Source organism: Euleptes europaea, chromosome 7 (genome assembly GCF_029931775.1).
Source record: "Euleptes europaea isolate rEulEur1 chromosome 7, rEulEur1.hap1, whole genome shotgun sequence".
NCBI lineage: Eukaryota > Metazoa > Chordata > Lepidosauria > Squamata > Sphaerodactylidae > Euleptes > Euleptes europaea.
In genome coordinates, this window is record NC_079318.1 from 10,404,492 (window position 1) to 10,428,449 (window position 23,958).

Consider the following 23,958-nt stretch of genomic DNA (forward strand, 5'->3'; position numbering starts at 1 on the left):
CAGAAGTCAAGACAGTTTACCCAACATAGAAGTATAGTTTATTGAAATATCAAGATTTTGTCGATTCTAGCCTTCTAACATCAATTGTTCTACTGCACTCCATTAAACCTTTATATGTTAAACTAAATTATGAAAAAATATATATCAATTTCTTACTGCCTGGCCTGCACAGGTCGTTTTTCTCAAGATAAAAATATGATTTGTGAAAGCAGTTCTAACCTTCTAACACCTACACTCTTCTATTGCTAAACCTTTATGCACTGATAATAAAGTTTCCATTTTTAAAAAAACAGTTCGTAGTATTGTTCTTTTTTCACTAAGTTGGTCATTTTGGCCATAATTGTGTATTCAGACAGCTTCTCCTTCCACTCTTCTAAATCTGGAAGTGATATTGTCTGCCATTTCCTTGCTAATACAATTCTGGCGGCAGTTGCAGCATATTTAAACAATTCTCTGGCTTACACTGGCAGTTCTGATGGAGTAATGCCCTAGAGCATGCTCTTGGGATCTAAGGGAAGCTTTAGTTGAAACAGTTTTTGGAACTTGTTGTGGATGTTCTTCCAATATATCTGGACCTTTGGACAGGTCCACCAGAAGTGGAAGAAGGATCCATCTGATGCATTACACTTGTAGCTCCTTTCTTGATGGCACCAGCCAGGCAAGAACATTGGCCTTGTCCCAAGCATTGGGTATTAGAGAGACAGTTGGACTTGGATCCGGGAGGCCTGAGTTCGTCCCCACACTACCATAAAGCTCACTGGATGCCCTTGGGCCAGTCGTTCTCTCAGCCAAACCTACTTCACAGGGGTTTTGTAAGGATGAAAGGACAGAACCGTGTATGCTCTGAAATTCTTGGAGGAAAGGCAGGTCAAAACAGTACTAGATCATATTTCAGGGCGCTGCACTGGAGCTGCAGTGGAGCAAAGGGAATACAGAACTCTCTGCATGATGACTCTCAGGCATTTCTTGCACAAGTCCTGATCTAGGAGTCGTCCCATGTTATGTGAGGGTATAGGTGAAGCTTTTGATATTGGATAGTTTGAGGGTGGTCTGTTTTCCTTAACCTTTCTTAACTTCACCTCAGGTAGGGGCACCTATTTATCAAATTGGAACTCAGTCTAGTCAGTGTGTGCATTTTTTAAAAAGCTGAAAGGGAATCTGCGATGTACAAAGGAGTGTTGATGAATTATGCTGAATTATTCACTGAGTACGGTACCGGTTCAGCCATCACAGTTGCAGTGGCACTGGAGGTTTTCCTCCTCAGTCATCTTGAAATGAAAGCTCTGCCTATAACAGATCATGGCTCAAATCTCCTGACTATATAAAGCTGCCACCTTTTTGCCAGGGGCATTATTGCATGTCGTATGACATTGCATGCCTACTTTCAGTGCTGCAAGCCAATCACCCTGAGACCTCTTGGCATTTTCATCAGTGGTCCAGATGGCTAGTATTTGATTGTGTGCCTGTTTGTCTCTCTTTAGAAAGGTTTCCAATGAGTAGCAGCTAAATTTTCAGAGAACCGCTGGATTTAGTTCTGTTTAAAAACATAGCTTGCTAATCCAGAACCATTAGCTTCCTATAACATGCCTACAGTAATGGAAAGAAACGTCGCTGCTAGTTGACTTCATTCAGAGTGCAGATTATCAAGATTTCCCCCCCTCTTTTTATGTAAGCATGTCCTAAATTGCATTCTACACAACTGGGGGAAATGTAAGAACATAAGAAAAGCCATGTTGGATCAGATCAAGACCCATCAAGTCCAAAAGTCTGTTCACACAGTGGCCAACCAGGTGCCTCTAGGAAGCCCACAAACAAGACAACTGCAGCAGCATTGCCTTGCCTGTGTTCCCCAGCACCTAATATAAATAGACATGCTCCTCTAATCCTGGAGAGAATAGGTATGCACCATGACTAGTATCCGTTTTTACTAGTAGCCATGAATACCCCTCTCCTCCATTAATATGTTCACTCCCCTCTTAAAGCCTTCCAAGTTGGCAGCCATCACCACCTTCTGGGGGAGGGAGTTCCACAATTTAACTATGCATTGTGTGAAGAAATACTTGCTTTTTATCAGTTTTTAATCTGTCACCCTCCAGCTTCAGCAGATGATCCCGCATTCTAGTATTATATGAGAGGGAGAAAACTTCTCCCTGTCCACTCTCTCTGTACCATGCATAATTTTATAGACCTCTATCATGTCTCCCCTTAACTGCCATCTTTCCAAGCTAAACTGTACTTGAAAGCCATGGTCTCACTCTGAATCAGGCTTACACACCAACTGAGAATTGAGTTCTGAACATGGAGCATATGTCAACAGCCCTGGGTGGGACAGGAGGGCTTCATAGCATGGGCATTGGCCTTCAGCGTGAAAGCATGCCTGTCCCTGTCAGCTGCCTTGAGGGAGCCTTTGGAATCCTCAGCAGGCATAACATGATTTAGCATGATTATCATAGCAGTACAATTCTTACATGCTTTCAACACTTTGAGTAGTACAGCTTTTTACAGCAATGCTGTATAGGACTGGGTAGATCAGTGGTCAAAGAGTAGTTCACACTAAACCATCCATATACTTGAGTATGTGGGCACAGCACTTCTGGCATTAAATAGTAATAATGTGATATTTCGTAAGTAGATTTCTTCGAAGCAATACAGAATGCTTAAGAGAAAGAATATTGAAAGAATGTAGGCTTGGAGTAAAATTGCATTGCAAAAGTAATGTGAATGTTAAACCTTACATTGGCCAGAATGTTCCTTTGCATTGCAAATACCTCACTTCCATGTTAAAAGATAGAATGTTCATATATAGAAGAAGAGTTGGCTTTTATATCCTGATTTTCCCTACCTTTAAGGAGGCTCAAACCAGCTTACAATTGCCTTGTGAGGTAAGTGGAGCTGAGAGAGTTCAGAGAGAACTGTGACTAGCCCATTGTCACCCAGCTGGCTTCGTGTGTAGGAGTGGGGAAACAAACCCGGATCACCAGATTAGAGACCGCCGCTCATGAGGAGGAGTGGGGAATCAAACTTGGTTCTCCAGATTAGAGTCCCTCGCTCTTAACCACTACACTACACTGGCTTTACAGCCAGCTATATATAACCAGGTAGCCTTCAAAGATGACTTAAGCCTTGCTTGAAAATGCTCTAAAGCTTGAGTAATGGACTTGTGTTTGGTGTTTTGGTAACCTGTGATTAGTTTATAGATTAAATCTATTGGTAGGATGAGGAGAGACAGTACGTTTTCTTGTGCCATTTCTCTTTCACAGCTTTCGGTTGAAGAGAAGAAGCTGCTCCAGCATGTGGGGAGTTGGAATAAGCAGCCTTATTTTCCCTGTGAAAGTTGCAGTCACAGAAGAAGAAGAAGAGGAGGAGGAAGAGTAGTAGTAGTAGTTGGTTTTTATATGCCGACTTTCTCTGCCACTTAAGGGAGACTCAAACCGGCTTACAATCACCTTCCCTTCCCACAACAGACACCCTGTGAGGTGGGTGAGGCTGAGAGAGCATGACTTGCCCAAGGTCACCCAGCTGGCTTTGTGTGTAGGAGTGGGGAAACAAATCTAGTTCACCAGATTAGCCTCCGCAGTTCATGTGGAGGAGTGGGAATCAAGTCAGTTCTCCAGATCAGACTCCACCTCTCCAAACCACCGTTCTTAACCACTACACCACACTGGCTCTGAAGCAGGAAGGAAAAATATCTGTATCCTGCTCCCTTTGAGGAAAGACACTCCTTAATCTTCCCCCGTCAGACTAGCCACAAAGTTAATGTAGAGGAAAGGCTGCTGTAAAGGTTACCCAGAGCTGCCCTGGTTCCTTTTTCACAGCTACCTTAGGGGTTATGTTTGCACTCCTCAGCTGCAGCTTTTCATGTTCTTTTCTTCTTGCTTTGCCCTTAGCTTTTCTTTAGTGTACAAACACACCTGTGCCTTAAAGTGTGTGCGCGCACAACTCTGCTATAGTGACAAAAGGAGACACGGCTTATTTTGCAGAAGTACAGATTGTTTCCCTTGTTGACGTTCCCTGTTCATTGCACACAAATGAGTTTATTGCATTATGAGAAGGTAAAGGTGCTCTTTCTTATCTCAGTCCTCACTGGCTTAAACTTGTTTCATATTAGTGGAATTGTAATTCATGCGTTGCAGCTTCACTTTGACACACACACACACACACCCCAAGTTGCTCAGTGCTACTTAATTCCTGTTACTTTTGTGCCCCACTTGAGAGCAAGTGTGGTGTAGTGGTTAAGAGTGGCGGACTCTATTCTGGAGAACTGGGTTGGTTTCCCCACTCCTCCACATGAAGCCTGCTGGGTGACCTTGGGCTAGTCACAGTTTTCTCTGAACTTTCTCAGCCCCACCTACCTCACAAGGTGTCTGTTGTTTGGAGGGGAAGGGAAGGCAATTTGTAAGCCGGGTTGAGACTCCTTGAAATTAGAGAAAAGCGGGGTATAAAAACCCATTATTATTATTCTTAATTAATTCCTGTTGCTTTTGTGCCCCAGTTGGAAACATTTTCCAAAGGTCCTGCCAGTAAAAATTGATTGTTATAACTTGAATACAACTCAGACCAGTTAGGTTGGGGGGCATCCTTCCACCAGCTTTTAAAAAGCTATTAAAACAAATGAGCTATTTAGGCAGATAGAATGTCTCACTTGCATCATGTTGAGGGTCAAGTGGTATGATTTATATCTATAAATCATCAAAACAAACCTAAGCTTAGTCAGGAAGGCTTCATATAAATTTTTTGCCAGCGGCAGGAAGGAGACAGTCCAGAAGTATCACCTGTTTTTAATGTAATGAAGGAAAAAAGACATCTCCTTAAAGATGGAAAGTGTTTGTCTAAAGAATCTAGATTCTCTGAAAATGGTCTTGTATAGAAAATCTGGTTCTCTTGACCAGGTTTAAAGAAGCATCTCAAGGTAGTGCATGAAAATTTCTTCTAGATGTTGCACAATCCTTTCTGATCAAAGAAACTGTCTCTTAAATTCTTTTGATCACATTGTCCTTTCCTGAATGTAACCAGTTCATTTAAAAGATGTTAACATCTATTAAATTAGTCCAGGCTTAAGGGTTCTTTAATCTGACATGGTGCTGGGAAAACTTAACATTCTGATGCATTTAACATTGTGCATTGCATGAAAACTGAGACTTTTCTCTTGCCATTTGTCCATTGTACAAAAAGAAAAGTGGGGAGAGAATGTGCATGAATTGCAAGTTCTTCATCCTTTACTGTGATAGAAGTCACCACACTGGAAAAAAATGAGGCTGGAAGTTCTGTCAGTTGCTGAAACAGTATCAGGCACCTGATACTGAATACTTTATAGCTATCATGAATGTAGTATTCCAGAGCCTATCCCACATACTGCTACTCATCACTGCCAAGGTATACTGTTTTTCATTCCTCTGCTTTACTCTGGATGCTTAAGTACTACCTCACCAGGTACCTGGGACTCGGCAAAAGCCTTCGTAGGGCAAAGGAAACACCAGAAACCTGGCAGCCACCATGATTCTTTGTATTCCTCTTCTTTGGAGGATAGGTGTACACCCCTTGTCGTTGGGGTTTTTTTTACGTGAAAGTTTGAACAGAATGAAAGTGCGGATTTTATGAGCAGGGTGTAGAAATCAGTGACCTGGTGGATTGTGAGGGAGCCTCTTCATTGTGGCTGTCATTCAGAGCCACAAGGGCTCCCTTCTAGTGTGTGTGGGTCACATGTAGTTACAGAGGGTCTGCTGACTTTTTCATGGGACTGCAGTAGAAGTGGTGAGAGCCTTGCTGAACTGATACACCATGCACTGGAGGAAGAAGGTTTCTAAGACAGGGCACATGGTTTCTTGGAGGCTCTGATGAATGGGTGGAGCGCTCTTGCTCTGAAGCATAGGGAAGCAACTTAATTTCTCTTTCCAGTGGAGTCTCAAACAGAAGTTTGAAGTCACAGAGATTTTTCTCATATTTTGAACTGATAGGGCTGGATCCAGTTGAACATATCCATATGCACAAGGAGGTGGAGATGATTTTTGCTTGTTCTCTGTCTTGTGGCAGCCCCCCAGTGCTGTTTCTGGGGGGTCCCAATTCCCAGGAGCTGCACTGAGGAGGCATTTGGGACTGTGGTGGGAGCAGGGTGGGGAGATAAGAAAGTCACTCTCTGCATGTGGAAATTCTATTGCCTGTAGTGAATTCTGGTGGGATCCAAGCTATTCATTGCTTATATTTTATGTGTGTATCCTACCTCTACCATAGCTCAAAGCTGCTGAAGAGGGACATCAAAGAAAATTTCAACATAGACTAAAACAAACTTGCATACCATCTCCTTCCCTTCCTCTCCCCATAACAGACACCTTGTGATGTAGGTGGGGCTGAGAGAATTTGGAGAGAACTGTGACTAGCCTAAGATCACCCAGCAGGCTTCATGTGTGGGAGTGGGGAAACCAACCCTGTTAACCAGATTAGAGTCCGCTGCTCATGTGGAGGAGCGGGGAATCAAACCTGGTTCTCCAGATGAGAGTCCACCACTCTTAACCACTACACCATGCTGGTTCTCCATTAACCATTGCCCATTCAAGCTAAGTAGAACTGATTGGCTCTACAGGAAGAACATCACCTAGCAGTGTGTGGTCAGAACTGAGCACAGAATCAATAAGCTCAGAGAATTCAGCAAAAGCCTTGCCAAAATAGGACAGCCGTGTATAACTTCCAAATTCTGTTTTGCACTTAGATATGAAAGTAATCAGTGTCACAATCACTGTGTGCGCTGTATTCCATACAGGTTTGTTTAATGAGACTTGTATTCAACAAGTATTCAACATATGTCCAAAAGCTACGTTCTGCAAATTAATGTCTCTAAAATGGGTTCTTTACCCAATGCAATCTAAGGAAAGTCAATTGGCCTCTGTGAAGGAAGATACTCACTTTTCCTCAGATGATAAAAGTATAGAGATAACTGGAAGCAATCATTCTCAGCCAGACACAAGCGTAGGTACTTGTTGGCCAACTTGGAAAAAAATCATATAATTTGGAAAATGTTCTATTATGAAGATTTATGTGACAGACAAGGGGTTCTTCTTCAGAAAAAGCTCAGAGATGAGTGGGCAGAGCTTGAAGGCTCACTCTTGGAGTTCTGACAGAAAGACAGGATTCGAAGATTGGTAACGTGCCTGATAAGAAGCTGTGAACAACTCTGAGAACCAATTGGAGTTCAGTTCGGTCTAAACTGTATAAAAACACAACCTGTGGCGTGATAGGATGGAGACTGGGAGGGAAAGGGCCCTTTCTCAGGTCACAAAGAGGGAATAGGCCCTAGAGAAGGAGATATTCCAGTTACAGGGGTGTGTGAAGGGATTACTGCCTCTGGTGTGGGGTACTTCAGTAGTGAGAACAGGAAGAGAGAGTCAAGGAGGATTCTCCGTACTTCTGAGTTCTCTGGGAAATAGAGGTTTTTAAACTCTGCCTTTCCTGATAGTTTGTAGGAGAAAAAGACACCACTGTACTACTATCAGGAGATTAGGAAATCAGTACAGGGGCGACAAAAATGTACAATAACAATTACTGTTAAGTGCAACCAATGTTTATCCTATGGTGTCTAAATACAACTATACATATAAACATACAGTGTTATGTACAAGCATACAAAAATAACAAGCACAACCAAACAAGTCCACATGGATGGTGACACAGACACTAACAAAATTCACAAAAATGCAAGGTCTTTGGCAAGGTGCTGCATTCTTCTATAAGTCCCATGCAGGTAAGTGTGCAATTCTAGCAGAAGGCTGCCTTAATGATAACTACCCTTCGTGGGAACTAACATGCATCCAGCATTTTGAAATTTAATCTTTAAGATGTGCAATATTAGAGGAATCTATATGAAGGACTGATAAAGAATTCTACCCATAAGAATTTGAAACGGCCGTATCCTCCATCAAGTTACTCCTCTAAAATTGGTATTTCTGCTAGAATTGCACACTTACCTGCATGGGACTTATAGAAGAATGCAGCACCTTGCCAAAGACCTTGCATTTTTGTGAATTTTGTTAGTGTCTGTGTCACCATCCATGTGGACTTGTTTGGTTGTGCTTGTTATTTTTGTATGCTTGTACATAACACTGTAGGTTTATATGTATAGTTGTATTTAGACATCATAGGATAAACATTGGTTGCACTTAACAGTAATTGTTATTGTACATTTTTGTCGCCCCTGTACTGATTTCCTAATTTCTTGATAGTTTAGCAGCAGAGTCTGGCAAAAGAACATCTATTGGAAAATCTAAGAACTGAACTTAATTTATGAACTGAAGCTGTGAACTGTAACCAAGAAGTGTGATTTTGTGCCATCTAAGCTATCCAGTTTTGCGCTTTCCCTTCAATACAGTTTTCCCCTCAAAATCCATCTTTTGAATACTGTTTAATAGATTTCCCTGTTATCTTTCACAGTGGGTAGCCGTGTTAGTCATTCTGCAGTAGTAGAAAAGGGCAAGAGTCCAGTAGCACCTTAAAGACTAACAAAAATATTTTCTGGCAGGGTGTGAGCTTTCGTGAGCCACAGCTCACTTCTTCACAAGCTCACTTCTTCACAAGCTTTCGTGAGCCACAGCTCACTTCTTCACAAGAAGTGAGCTGTGGCTCACGAAAGCTCATACCCTGCCAGAAAATATTTTTGTTAGTCTTTAAGGTGCTACTGGACTCTTGCTCTATTCTACTCCTGTTATCTTTGTTAACTTTAAGGAACCGATGGTGTCATATTTCTTATATGATGTAAAATAAGGTGGGGACTGGAGAAGGAGAAAAATAATCTCCACATAACGCTCTCGGGCTAACAAGGAGTAAGTGATTCCCCCCCCTCTCCCTCAGAACAAAATCTGATTACTGGGAGATAGTAGTAGCAAGGAGGGGGTGGTCATAGTTTGTCACACCAGTTGAGGAAAGAGTTGTCATTTTGTGGAACCATTTAAAAATGTAACCGGTTTTTGGAATAATGACAGATGAGTAGCCAGTTCTTTGTGTCAAATAAGAATTACACCTATAGAACAGGTGTGTTCTCCTCGGAGGCAAGGGCATCTTGATCTGCTGGTGTTTTCTGTTTCTCTGTCCGGGGAGCCAGGACCAAAAACTTCACTTCATGTCTCCACTGGCAGGAAAACAGCCTGCTAGACCCAGTTTCCATCCTGCCTTTGAGGGGAAGAAGAAGAAGAGTTGGTTTTTATATGCTGACTTTCTGTGCCACTTAAGGCAGAATAAAACCAGCTTACAATCACCTTCCCTTCCCCTCCCCACAGCAGACACCCTGTGAGGTAGGTGAGGCTGAGAGAGCTGTGACTTGCCCAAGGTCACCCAGCTGGCTTCGTGTGTAGGAGTGGGAAACAAATCCAGTTCCGCCGCTCATGTGGAGGAGTGGGGAATCAAACCCGGTTCTCCAGATCAGACTCCACCACTCCAAACCACCGTTCTTAACCACTACACCATGCTGGCTCTGTGTCTATGCACAGCTCTGTGCCTTAGGTCTAGGTTAGGAAAGGTTTCTGTCTATTCTTGCCTTTTTTTCTGTTCTTATTCTTCTCCATGCTCCCTTCTACCTAATCTGTCCTGGTTGCCCTCTGTCTGAGTTCCCCTCCTACCTTCCTTCTGCATTCTCTTCTCTCCCTGGTTGGGTAGAGATCCAAGATTGCAGACGCCACAAAAGTTAGGAAGGACAATTTACTCTTGGTAGAGAACTACCGGGTGGGGGGCTGGTCCAATCCACCCTGAAGAACACCGACTCTCCCAACAGCTGCGATAGCAGACCCTTCAGGAAGGAAGACCTGGCTGGGAAGCAAGGCGGGGATCAGTCGGAGCCAGTGCAGCCAAAGATAAAAAAGGCCTGAAAAGCCGTGCCGCTGCACTCGGCTCACAGGAAAAGAAAGTGCGGCATCAAGAGCGTTCCCACATCTAAGGTCGGGGGAAAGAAGTCCGATTCCTCCCCAAAAGCCTCGACCATGACCCAGGGAGGTCCTGCGGCTCCTATGGCTTTGGCTTCTTTGTCCTCCACTTCGGCCGGAGCTGGTAATATCCCCCCCTCGGCTGAAGCGGCAGGCGGGCGCTCCCTTACTCATGAGGAAGCCTATGATCTCATCAATGTAACCCTTCAGAGGCCATGGCAAGCCTTCCAGGCCTTTCAAATGAGGCTTCTTCCATTTACCTGGACGGGACCTTGTGGCTCTCCCTCCACTTCTTCCACCCATTCCCTTAATGCTAGGGAGGAAGACTTAAACGTTGATTCCCATGGGGCCCCTTCCACCCAATGGCGCACTAAGGCGGCCATGAAGGCCACAGGCGCAGCATCTGCCCCTACAGGCCATTCTGACTCCCCTTCCTCTAACCTTGACTCAGGTGACGAGGAGCATGAAGAGGGGGAATTTGATTCTCACAAGGAGTTGTCCTCCTCGGAGGAGCAACAACCCAGGTTATTTTCGGGGGAAGATTTCCAGAGTTTACTGAACAAGGCCTTGTTGGCACTTGATCTCAATGAAGACCAGGAGGTCTCGGAGGAACCTAAGCCCAAATATAAACAGGGAGTTAAGGAGTACTTCCCTAGGAAGCAAACTCAAAATAACTTGGTTCCCTTCCCAGAATTTTTTTTTTTTGAGGGCAGTCAAGGATGAGTGGAACAATCCGTCGTCTAACAAGCAGGTCCCTCCAAATATAAGAAAGCTTTACAATTTAGAAATTAATACATTCCCGGATTCATTATGTCAAAAAAGTGTCACCTTAGCGTGCCTTAAGAGTTAAGAACTCGTTCACTGTCGAGATCTTCAGTTTCTTGTGTACTTCTCAATCATACCAACTAACTTTGCTAATGCCCTTTTCAACAAATGTGTCTCATTATAAATTTGTATCATGTTGTTCTGAGATGAATTGAGGCAGGCACCTAAGTGCCAACATGAAATTACTGTAAGCATTTCTGATAGTGTCTGGAGGCTCTTGATCTCAGAATGTTTGTGGCCCAGGATGGATAAAAGCCAATGATTTAAAAAAATAATTAGATATTTTTGATTCAAATCGGATTTTTAAAAAATAAAATGCTTTTTGAGGAAAAATCTATTTAAAGATAGTTTTCTATTTAAGATACATTCTAGTTGAAAGGTTATTCATAATGAAATAAGGAGCAGTTTTTAATTATGTAGCATGAGGTTGTATATTAATGCAATGTTTATTCCTGATTAGAATGGTTGGAATCAGTAATCTGAAATGCAGGTGGTTGCAAAGGGGATGAAGTTCTGCTAGACCACTTGGTCTCAGTGACTATGAAGCAAATGGCTAACAAATGGAACAAACTAATATTGCTTAACTTCAGAGGCTGACATTGAGAGTGACATAAGAACTGCAGTTAGTGACGTCTTTCCATCAAGCTGGACTGGCCTCCAAACCAACCTTGCATGCCGATGTTGCGGGGTGCTAACTCACTTGGAAAAGTGCTTGTGGCTACAGAGTTACAGCTGTCGACTGAACCTTGTTCAAGCTTGTTCAAGAGCAGCATGAACACTTTTTGTATGCACTACAAAAATTTGTTCTGCAGTTCCAAGGCGCAGACAGACCACCAGCACGACTTGTGTTTGCTTCCCTTGAGTTTATAGGAAGTTCCACTGCAATGGAGTTTGCTTGGGCAGTAGTAGCTGGATTCCATCCAAGAGACTCTCCTTTTCTTTACTTAGATAAATAACCTTAATGGCCACTTTACAAGTCTGCATTCCTTTAAAAAATAAGAAGTAGCATCTGCATCTGCTGAAGGTAGAGGAAAGAACTGTTGAATCACACTGCTTTTTAAACATCTGGGCAGGCCTGACTATGCTTGGGGCACATGTTTATATGGACAAATGTAACATGCAGCTTGAAATGTGCAGCTGTTGCAGTAGCAATGATATCATTTCTTTTATTTTCCTGAGTTTGCAAGTTGAATGAGAGATTACACACCTGTTGCTTAGGTCAGCCTTTATTTTGGACAGTTAGTTGGAACAATTACAGAAAAAGGCTAGATTAATTGCTTCGTAAGAGTAGTGATTGGCTTTCCTATCTTGCTATATCAGATGATTTCATATGCACCACTGGCTAATTGCACCTGTATTGCTTAGCTCGTATTTAGAGTAACCGATCAGATATCTAGAGACAATCACATGATTGTGATAAATCAAATTTAGAGAAAGATAAGACTGATATTTTTCAATACATGTGCACTCCTGTGACAAGCAGATCAGATTTCTCTGACTGGAAGTCTCAGAAAAATAAAAGGGAAGATCTATTGGTAAGATTTTGGGTGATGGGCTTTTTTAAAAAAGTAATCCCTAAGAGCAGAGACAAAAGCTGAAACCTGATTTGTTTTAAAACTATCATCAGTTATAATATGAGCAAAACTAGGAATGCTGATAATTTTAGCATGCATTTCTACAGTCACTGGGGTTAATTATTTTCTGTCTTTATTTTTTTCTGTCTTGCTCAGTAAAAAGAATCTTTTCTTTGCTCAATAAAAGACAAAATGTTAATGCAGGTGTCTTGTCTGGTTTGCTAATCGTTCAAGAGAAAAGCACAGACTCTCCCTCTGTTAACTTTTGCATTATCAGAGTTAGAGGCAGAAATGTAAATCTTAGTGAACTCTACGGCTAATCAGTGTTTTCAGAGGCAAGGCCTTGAAACTGTCTAGAGCAGAGTCTCCATTAGGGTGCGGGGGATAATCTCTTGCTGCACAGCTTGTCCTGTTGAGGGCACTCCAGGTTAAATGGCATATGCCAGTATAGCCATAGTGACTGCTCTAGAACATTCCAACTTGGAATATCAGTGTGGGCCAATTGTTAATATTGGACTTGACCTGAAAGACTTGGGAAAGGAATTCTTCAATGGGGGTGGTGACTTAAGTTGGTTATCTCACTACAGAAAATAAGCATCTAATGTGTAGTCCACTCCAAATAAAGATGCAGCCTGCAGTATTTAGGTGTATCTGAACCCTATGTGGGCACTCGCTGAACTGTGGGATTAAATCTTGTTTATATTATGTCAATTTATGTATGATAGCTCTGATTTTGGAGCTCTAACTAACTTTTCCTTAAAGCTTCATCTTGTAAACGCTACCCAACCCTGAATTGAAACTAAACCCAAAAAACAAACCAGTATGTGTTGATTGTCCAGGTTACGTATCTCTTGAAGTCATCTTATTTTGAAAGGTACACAAAATAATTAGTTTTTCAGGTGCTGAAAATGTTAGGTTTTGAAAATGTTAATCACATGCATGCAGTTACTCTTCCAGAATTAATATTCAGTTGTGGACATTGGGAAGCTACCGTACTTCTGCTACAGTTCTCTAGTTTACTAGAGGGAATATTAGGGAATATTAATGGCTTAGTGAACAGGGAGACTGTTGTGTTCCTTAGCAAGGAATTGACAAGACTACACTCATGGACAGCTGGTACGCAAGTTTCCTTAAAAAGTAATATGAGCTCATTTAGTGTGCATTTCACAGTTGCCTAGTTTGTGAACTTTCTACTGTTGTGAATTTACTGCTAGATTCTTCCTTATTGGAAGATGGTAAACCTGTGAGTAATCTTCTTATAAATCCAGGGGCTTCTCTGCATTTCACAAGAGGCAATATAGCTATGATCCAGAGTATGAAATGGAGAAAACAACATATAAGTCACACTTATAAAGCAGCAAATCCCCGATATGGTGTCTGTTTGTAGCTTGAGCCTTGCAGGCAAAATCCAAAGGGTCTTGAATAGAAGCAACTGCCTTCATCATAGCTTGAAATCGCCTTATGTTTTTTGACTAGCCCTACCCCAGGCAGCCATTTTTCAAAATTCCAACTGTGCCCTCAGGTTGAACGTGGCTGGGTAACTTGTGTCACTTGTAAAAGGTGGATGGCAGAAGGAAAGTGAAGGAGTTGGGTGTGTGTTGCCCTACAGATTTCAGAAGTTCATTTCTGTGCCAGTGCCTGGATCCTTCATTGACGCTCAACTGGCCATCATATATAGCTGCTGCTTTGTCAGTATTGCCTCTCCCTTTGACTCCTCCAGTGCCAAAATGTAGATGAACTCCTCAGGGTAATGACAGTTGTGTGTTGCTGTGTATTCTGTGAGGCATTGTGTACCATGAGCAGTGCTATACAAGTAATGAACGTTAATGTTCTAATGAATACTGCTAGTTCCTTAATTTGTGCTTCTGAGGTTTAAAACTTACTGCATTTCATATGGCATTGACAACAAAATTAGTTGTTATGATCTCTCACTAGGCTTAAACTCTTCCTTGCAAGGTCTGAAGCAATGTGGCTAGCACTTGATTTGCCAGTGGTTCATAAGGATTAATCAAATGGATAAAGTTAGATTTGCTGATTAATTTCTGCTGTAATACAGTTGTTGAGAGGAATCTGGATTTTATTGCATTGAAATACAGTAGAGAGAGCAGGAGGTTCTTCGGAGCACCTTGCTGATATTCCTTGTATTTGTTATCCTTCTTACCTATAAAATAGAATCTATTTTATCTAGGCCATGGCAGCCAGATAGTGTTGGTCTTAGTTTCTTAGAAGGGTTTACAAGAAAAAAGGCTTCCATCTGTAATGTAGCAAAGTGTAATTTTTCTTTTTCACAGGCCCATAATGACCAAGTTAACTTCTTCAGTGTTGGTTCACATGGAGAAGCACAAGAAAATAGAGGCTTCATGGAGGGTGAGGGGCACATGTATCCTTATATGTTGCTTGAAGTTTGAGCTGGAAGGGAGGGGCACATTTTGCTTGCTCAACTGCACAGAAAGATCAGCTGACTAAATCTGAACTGGAGCCTAAGCCACAGGGAGGGTGTGTGTGAATGAAAGAGAAATTGACCCATTCTTCTTTTGAACCTGGCTAAAGTGTAGTGAACTAATATTTCAACTTGCTTCTTTCCCAGGAAGAAGAGATGCCAGATGTAGAGATTGACATTGATGATCTTCTTGATGCTGCTGATGAAGAAGAGAGAGCACTCAAATTGCAAGTAAGTTTGACTTGGACTATATTCAAATTTGGGAAAGCATTAAGAAATTTGGGCAACTTATTTCTGACTGCACTGTCTGGTGGCTTACAAGCCACATACACACAGAATGCTGTTTGGATATAACACATTTTAGGCTTTGAGTACATACATGCAAAGTCTTTGTTATGTAAGTCCAGAGATTCTAGAAGGGAAGCAAGTAGTTGGCTGTTTCTTCTAAGGCTGGAACAAATAATGGTGCAGCGATCCAATATAAGACTTGCATCTATGTTAGTAACATGAACACTGCAATTTCCAAAATTGTCTGAGCTGGCCAAGAAGTGTGGGCTACCTCCTACTTCCCTGACAGATGAAGTAATGGCTCAACTTCCTCAAACACTTTGAAGAAGGGAGAATTAGCCACTGAATCACCTGTAAGATGTGAAGAACCATAACTGTAGATATTGATTGCAATTTTTGCCTTTGATGCCTGTATCTTTTAAAGTCCCATGTTGCAAAATGGTAGCAAAAATCTGAAAAGATGCTCATTTGCCAGCAGGTGCAAGAGCAACCCTAGGTGACCAGTTGTTAGATAAAATGGTTGTCCTTCCTCCTCTTTCCCCACCCGAACTGATGCTTTTATTGTTTAACTTCCAGGAAGCGCTTGTAGATTGCTACAAACCCACAGAGGTAAAATACTTTTTCCTGTTGTAAATGTAGAAGCTTGGTGATTCACACTGTGGTGGGGAGTGGGGCTATGTGCATCTATGCATATGAAAATAAAGCTGTGGTGGGACATTGTACTGGCAATTTGAAAGATACAAGAAGCCAAAACGTCCTGAAAGAATAAAAGTATTTAGATGATTAGATGTCATACCTGTGTTTTAACAACCAATGGTTTACCATATGTTGAAATTTAATATGCTAGTTGGGAAAAGGAAGTCCTGCTGTTCTCAGTTGTGTGCTTATTCTGCTGTTGCAGCTGATGTAGAGTTTTGTACATTGTACAATAAACTGTGCTCACTTTTAAAAAATTTAAGGTGGGAGGGGATAAAGGATTGTTTATGTATAACTTATTGTGTTTTTATTCAGTAACATGAATAGAAATGCAGCTTAGCAGGACATCTTATTTTCTGGGAGCACCTGAACCATTGTTCTGACTCAAAATTTCCTTTACATAACTGCAGCAAATGGGTAAAAGCAGTCCACTGAATCCAATAATCAGACTTCTGGGAACGGCTTTCCATTTTTCTTAAAAAAAAAAAAAAAAAAAAAGGAGAGAGAGAGAGAGAAGCTTTTAGGTTACTTAACAACTATCCTTCTAGGGTTGATATTTAAGTTGACAGCTGTCAACTTAAGTTGACATAATTTTATGCTTGTGTGGCCTTTCAAACTTGCCACACAATTGCTGAATCCCTGTTATGACTGAAGTTGGGAGGCATCCTGTGCCCCCATCAGGTCTTTGACCCCCCCAAATAGTTGATGCTGGGAATTATGTGAGTATGTGCTCAAAATGCCACAGGGCAACGGAGACTGCAGTGGAGGAGGAGAACTGGGCAGTCATCGCCCCCACTTCTCAACAACAGCTTGCATCAGTGGAAACTCCCCTGGCACAGGGTCAAGTAGGGATGGTGTTGCTCGGTTCCCTCCCTCCTCAATGCAATTCTGGTATGGTCCCTAGCCTTTTCTCCACAAGGGTCATGTCACTGCCAGCCCCAACTTTTCAGAGGTCTCAGAAGCTGCGGTGGGACATTGTACTGGCAATTTGAAAGATACAAGAAGCCAGTGGCTGCAATGTAAATCTGCATGTTGAGAACTGTTTCTAGGTAATATGGTTCCCACTTAAAAATCTTAAATGAGCCAGGTTGTTGCACAGCAGTCTTCTAGCTGTGTTGGGTCTAATCATGCGGATTTCAGGACATGGGATCATTGCCATGCTCCTCCAAAAGCACCATCTTAAAAAAAGCTGCTTTGCTTATATAGGAATGGAACAAAGTTTCTGATATACCCACATAATCTTGAAAGTAAGCTTGACTGGTTGTATGCCAACAGCCAAAAATAGTTCCCTAGCATGTGTTGCCAATTTAGGAAAGAGGCATATTTTGCAAGCCAGTGAGCACGTGGAGAGTAAATAGCATATTTGGCTTCCTAACGTATTGAGGCGATACTTGCTGATTTGAAGTATCCCCCTAGAGGCTTTCTGTTTGGTTAATCAGTTAATGTATGTGAAAAACGTAAGCAATTGGGACCAAATTGCATGAGATAAGCTTTCGAGTAGTGGGAAGAGACTATGGACATTATGGGCCATGCCTATAAAATAGCTTGCACTAGGTGCATTAGATAAGCAGTTGTGGTACATCAGGTGCATAAGAGAACCACTAACCCTACAAAATAGCTTGTGCATGTAGAACATGCTGCTTGGTTTTCATTGCATGTGGATCTTGCACTTCCCAATACTGCATGGAAAATGGCACTTTGGCATGCAGAAATCTGTTTCTTCGTGAATGTTGTGTCTTCAGGTTTTTTTTCTGACTTCATTCCAAAGCCATTAGCATGCATGCTTAAGGGTGTGCCCAGCAGTATTCATGGGTCTGCATTTGTCCTCTGTGTTTTGTTGCTTGCCACCCCCTCATACCAGCAGTTTCATCATCCCCTACTATTGCCTCCATTTCTGCTTTCCTCTTTTAAATGTAATGCATGGTTGCTGTGCGTAAGCCTGCATTAGATTTCATCAATATTACTCTTTCAAAGTGCAGCACAGGAAGAACAAAGGCTGGAAATAAAGGGGTAGTAGGGAAAAGGGCAAAGAGAATCACTGAACCTCTGTAGGCAAGTTCAAGTGTGGCCAAAATAGGCCACCATGTAAACTATTTGCAAAATTCTGTGCTTTGCAGAACCGCTAGATATACTTGTCACTGACGCTGAGTCGCTGATTCAGAAAGCAGTGGTAAATACTGGTATTTTAATATAACCTTAAAGCATCCTAGTCGGAGTTCCCAAGATGCATGAAAGCAGCATAAACAGATTACCTAGAAAGAGGATCCCTGTCCCTGACTTTACAAACCTCTAGGAAATGTTTGGGGGTTGTAAATAATGACTAATGCCTAATGCTATTAATAAGCCCTCTGTTCCATTCCAGTAAACAGGCTAAAAATAGAACCAGCTAAAACTTCACAGCGAAACAGACAGCTCTGAATGGATGAAGGTGTCATTAGAGGCTTTAATATTGGCGCTGGAAATATTCCTGGCATAATGGTAGTGGTTCCGATAAAGCCCAGAATGGGGGCGGAAGGTTGCCTCTTGCGGTTTCCACTCCATGAATTCTGCATTAGCTAGAAACTCATGGAGAGTCCAAATTTTCAATAATCCTAGTTCTTTGGTAGATGGCAGAATGTCAGTTGCTCAAATACATTTGACCTTTGTCTGAAGGATTTTTAATGTGTTACTTGAATGTCTTTTTTTTTAAACCCTCTACAATTCAATAATTTTTGTTAGCAGCTTCCAGCATCTCTATGTGCAGAAGCCAAAGGCTGATTGTGCAGAGTTGGGCATGATTTCTGCCCCCTTGGACAAACTGTATTAGTCTTGTCACCACCAGCTACATCTTATGTTTAAATGATTGACTAGAACCACATTTTCTTTTCCCCATGTGCAGTAACAGGAACTCCCTTTGATTCCATGCAACATGTTTTAAAGTCAAGTAATTGGTTCTTACATGTGTAATGCTGACTTACCGAGGATCTGTGGCCCAAGAGCACACAGCCCTGGTGTTGTCAGTATGTATGGGCACCAGCAGTTTGTTTTAACTGTGATGCAGTTGAACCCCACATGGGTAAGATGGAGACCACCTACTCTTGCAGTTACGTAAATAACAGGGTGTTGAAATGACCCCTTTGGCTCCCATTAGGAGGCTTAGATCCATGCTTCCTGCATTCTGCTGGGAAATATCTCCGGTAGATGTGGCGGATATATCGTGTTTACCCAATATAAAGTGCTGCCAGCAGAGACAACTTTGTAGAGATGCATATGAGTTTCTCCTTTGCTGCTGAAAGAAATCTCATAGGGAGTTTGGCCATTGGCTAGGCCAGGCTCCTCTCCCCTACCCCCTTCAGGGACAGTGGGAGACTGAGTGAGATTGATTTTCCTGTCCTGCCAAAGGGATGGGGTGGTGGTTTAAAAAAGGGGCATACTTTGTCCAAGCCCAGTTCCCAGCCCTGAAACATTCCAGGGACAGAGGGGAAGCTGACTGGTGCTGCCCATCCTCTGCCCTAAGGCAGTTACAATGAAGAAGTGAGGGGGATTCTCTCTATGATCATCCACAGTCTTCTTGGGCTTCACATTTGTAGAGTTTGATCAGCAACTGCATTTCATTGAGGCTATCAATAGAAACTAGGGCTGGCATTCATGAAACAACTGAGAGTCTTTGGAGAGTTAGGCTGGGAGACTATGGCTTAGTTCTGCATGCACTTCTCTTCATCTGTTGTGGGCAGTCCCCACTGTGGGGATGTCTTTCAAGGAGACTCAGAGTGCCTAGTGTGAGAAGAACATGCTCTGTTGTGGAGGACCTCTGAAATGGACAAAGAGGAGTGCCTGCAGAATGAAGGTCTTGGCTCCAAGACTGACTGTGTTAAAATGGACTTTGTGTGTGTGTGGTGGGGGAGGGGGGTGCTTGTCCATAGTATTGCTTCTGTTGATGTTTCTTTCTGCCCCTTGTGCATTGTAGGATTTTATCAAAGAACTGCTAACTCGGATAAGAGGAATGAGGAAACTGAGCCCTCCTCAAAAGAAGAGTATATAACTGGAGCAGGAGCCATCCTGAGAGATTTGACCATGAAACTGGAACTTTTGAATAGAACACATTCTAGCTTAATCGTTATGAGCAATTTATTTCTATTTTTATTTCATTTCTGGCATTTAATGAATTTGACTTTGTGTTTTTAAAGATTTTTTTAAAGTGTCAGGTTTTTGTTTTTAAATCATGGATTATCAACGTCATGGATGCTGCTTTTACTACTTGAGGATGATCAAAATAATGGGGGGAAACTGCCAAATTAGAGACAATTTCACTGTCCCAGGCAGTAATCCTACCTGATGGATTGTGTGTAGAACTACTTGGGGAAGATGTTGTGTTTTTTTGTTTTTTTACAACTACTTGGATCACTTAAGTTGTACATCAAACTCGTGGATATCAAGATTCTTGTGCTTATGTACATAAATTATCAAGTGAGTTACCATTGCTTCACAGGGGTGGAAGGGAAGTGTGGTCTAGTCAACCATTTAAATGGAAGTTGTAGCAGATGTGGTGTTGGGGGAGGGGGAGGGATGCAATTTGTTAAAGTGAATGGTGCCACTGTTTCTAAATGCATTTAAAGCATTGGGGGTGAATACTTTCATTCACAAAGTAACATATGAGCAAGCTGGGGGATTTTAAGGGCTTAATTTTGTAGGCTTTGAACTTACTTTACTGACTTTGATGCTTAGCCAGATCATCTCCTCTTCACCTCATGGTCTGTTAGGATTGTATTAATCGACTGCCTACGGGTCTGATGCGGTAGTGGATGGTCGGTGCTGTTTAAGGGGAGCTTCTCGCAGGGGGGAATACAAGTGCAGGCAAGCCAACTCTGTGTTTGGCCCACTGCAGTTCCTCATCACTCATCTTTGGCTACCAATGTTAGATCGCTTCTCCAGTGTTGACATCAGCCTGGGGGTGTAGACTTCTTCGTTGTGAAAGCAGGATCCCCAAACTCTTCAGGAAAACATTTCACAAGCTACCATCTGCTGGTAGATGCTAGTCTGGCATTTTATATCAAGGGTGCTCTGAACATAATTTTATTTTTTACAAGACAAAATACATGTTTGTGAACTTTATGTATACTGGCAAGCTTTTTAAAATGTATTTAATTTTGTAATGTTTTATCAATGACTTTATTTACCAGATATTTACTCAAATAAATTAAACAACTTGTGGCTTTGTTTTATATGTATTTTAGCTGTCAGTACACAATTGGAAATTAAAAGAGACTTCATTGTACTGTTATGCAAAAATAGGATGACAAGCAACTACCAACCTGATCCAGATTAATTTCTGCCTTTTTTATTTTAGAAAAAGTCATGAGTTTCTCAACAAATGTATGTGGGAGTTTTCTTGTTAAAAATGCCTCCTGGAATGTTGCGCACAATGCTTTCTACTACTATTACCATTCAGTGTAATTGTTTTTTTCTTTCTAAAACCTGTTTTTTAAATGCTAGAGGTACTTGAATGGCAAGTCAAGTACTGAATGGCAAGTCAATATGCTGAGAAGGCGTATGTGCCATAATGTACAATGATAGCACTGTATAAATAAGCATTTAGGTCATAGCTGACCCCCTTGATGACACCAAAACATGTACAACTTACTCTTTAACTATTGTCACTTTAGTCCATTCATTTCCTTGCAATAAGGGGACCATTAGTTCTGTTGACACCCACTTTTCTAATTTTCACTTTTATGTCACACTGTTCCTTGCACTAGCTGGGAAAGAATGAAACGTGGGCAAGGGGACCATTAGTTCTGTTGACACCCACTTTTCTAATTTTCACTTTTATGTCACACTGTTCCTTGCACTAGCTGGGAAAGAATGAAATGTGGGCAAGGACTGAAGGAGCAAGGTTGATTTTTCTTCCAATAACCTCTTATTTTTGTGGGCTTATGAACACTTAGTGATGTTTAAGGGTGTTCTTGTGAATTCTTTAGTTCCTTGGTGTTTTGCTCATGAGTATTAACAAGTCCAAAATATTTTGGTATATCTAGGCCATGGTTCAACTTTAGGATGCAAGCATAAATTTCTTGCTTGTCATGTAATTAGTTTTTCACTGCTGGATCCTAGAGAGACTAGCATGATTGCAGTGTAACCATAAATGTGAATGAGCCCAGAGAATAAGCCACGTTCGCATGTGACTAGGGCTGTTGAATTAAAAAAAAATCGGTATAGTTCGGATTCGGCTGAATTCGGCCCGTTTAGATTCGGGATATGCCAAAGTCTGAACTCCCCCGCTTCGGGTCCGTGCAATTCGGTGGGAATTCAAAGTTCGGGAAAAAAATTCGGCCGAATAAAGCCATTAAAAACACAACCGCTCCTTTCCACGGCTCTGGGGGGCATTTTTGGGGGTAAAGGTCCCAAACTTTCAGAGGAGCTTCAAAGGACGCTTCTTGAAAGACCCCCCAAGTTTTGTAAAGATTGGGTCAGGGGGGCTGAGATATGGGCCCCAAAAGGGGTCCCCCCACCCTTAATGTGTATTTCTGAGCAGAGCTTGCCGCCCACGCACAAAGGTCCCAGCCCCGACAAACAGCTGAGAGCAAGGGCGGGGCAGGTGTGAAAAAATTTGCAAAGCAATACAACTGCAAAGCAACACAAGCACGCAATGCAACACCTTTGCAACAGTGCAAAGCAACACCTGACACCTGGGAGTTTGCAAACCATGGAAAAGGACAGAGGCAGCTAGCTATGCATAATGAGCAGGAAGGGGTGGAATTTCTCCTTTTGCATTGGACTTGGGACCAGGCAGATGCATTCTTTAAGTCACCATTTGAAAACCAGTTTTGAGCAAGCATCAAAATAACCTAACTGATCTTATGAATGAGGGAAAACCTGAAGACACAAAACTGAAGCCCCCCCTCAAACCAGGAAGAGAGAGACTGGAGGGGGAACACACACCCCAGGCAGAACCGGCAAAAGCCCCCTTTGGCTCCCCCCCACCCAAAGAAACTGCTCCCTCCCCCCCCCCACACAGACTCTGCTTCCCCCCCCACACACACACAGAAAGGAAAAATTATAGATTAAAGCCCCCAAAGGGGTCTTACTGTGGCTGTCTTCTGTTCCATCAGGAGGGGCTGGGGGGCTGGGTAATCCAATATGATTCCATTTGTATCCAATATGAGATCCATATGTATGCATCTCTCGAGGGTGATCCATTCATCCCAATAGGGAAAAGGGGAAAGCCCATATCTCGGGGCCCCCTGACCCAATGTTTACAAAACTTGGGTGGTCTCTTAAGAAGCCTTGTCTGAAGCTCCGCTGAAAGTTTGGGGTTGGCACACCCAAAAATGTGCCCCCTGCAGCCACGGAAAGAGAAAAGGGGGGAGCCGATATTTCTGCCCCCGCTGAACCCATCTTTACAAAACTTGGGTGGTCTCTTAAGAAGGATTGTCTGAAGCTATGCTGAAAGTTTGGGGGCTGCACCCCCCAAAAAGCGCCCCCTGCAGCCATGGAAATGGAAAAGGGGGGAGAGGAAAAAGGGGTGGAGCCCATATCTCGGGGGGCCCTGACCCAATGTTTACAAAACTTGGGTGGTCTTTTAAGAAGGCTCATCTGAAGCTCCGTTGAAAGTTTGGGGTCTGTACCACCAAAAATGCGCTCCCTGCAGCCATGGAAAGGAGCGAATGTGCACAAGCACCCACCCACACACACACAGGAGGATTTCCCTCTCTCTCTCTCTCTCTCTCCCCGGCCGGGCCGCACATCAGCTGATTCCTCCATTATTCAATCCTGACTGATTGGCCAGAAGGAGACCCAGCTTGGCCACCGATTGGCCGGGGGAGGAGAATGCTGCTTACTGATGCCCCGAATTTGCCGGATTTTTTCGTGAACTCCCGAACTCGCTGAATTCAGCCCCCCCGGTTGCCCGCCAGTTTTGAGTTCAGTTCGTCCCAAACTAAAAACCGCCGAATCAAGGGAAATTCGGCTGATTTTCAGTTCGGGCTGAACTGAATCAACAGCCCTACATGTGACTCAACTTAATGAAAGGCTTTGGTTTTTGTGGCAAGCCATCATTATCTCTGTATTCAAACTCCAAACTGTGGTTTTTGCATTTCTCTGCAAACCAGCGTTCCAAATCGTAATTTGTAGCAAAAGTAGAAATCTTTAACTGTCAAGCCATACACTAGCGTGAAAATCCCCTGGATTTGATCATTTACTACCAATTCTTGGTTGGTTGTATCTGAATTCATGCCTAAATGTGATTGTTTTCTTCTCC

The 23,958-nt window shown here is 42.5% G+C and overlaps 1 protein-coding gene across 1 annotated transcript in view; it reads left to right on the forward strand.

Annotated features, from left to right (window-relative positions):
- Positions 1–19,846, forward strand: part of PPP1R14C (protein phosphatase 1 regulatory inhibitor subunit 14C) — a 56,976-nt gene extending 37,130 nt beyond the window's left edge. The window contains exons 2-4 of the mRNA XM_056853277.1: positions 14,886–14,969; positions 15,603–15,635; positions 19,669–19,846. Of these exons, the coding sequence (XP_056709255.1) occupies positions 14,886–14,969; positions 15,603–15,635; positions 19,669–19,743 (192 nt within the window). The 3' untranslated portion in view covers positions 19,744–19,846. The remainder of the gene's footprint in view (positions 1–14,885; positions 14,970–15,602; positions 15,636–19,668) is intronic.
- Positions 19,847–23,958: the final 4,112 nt, after the last annotated feature.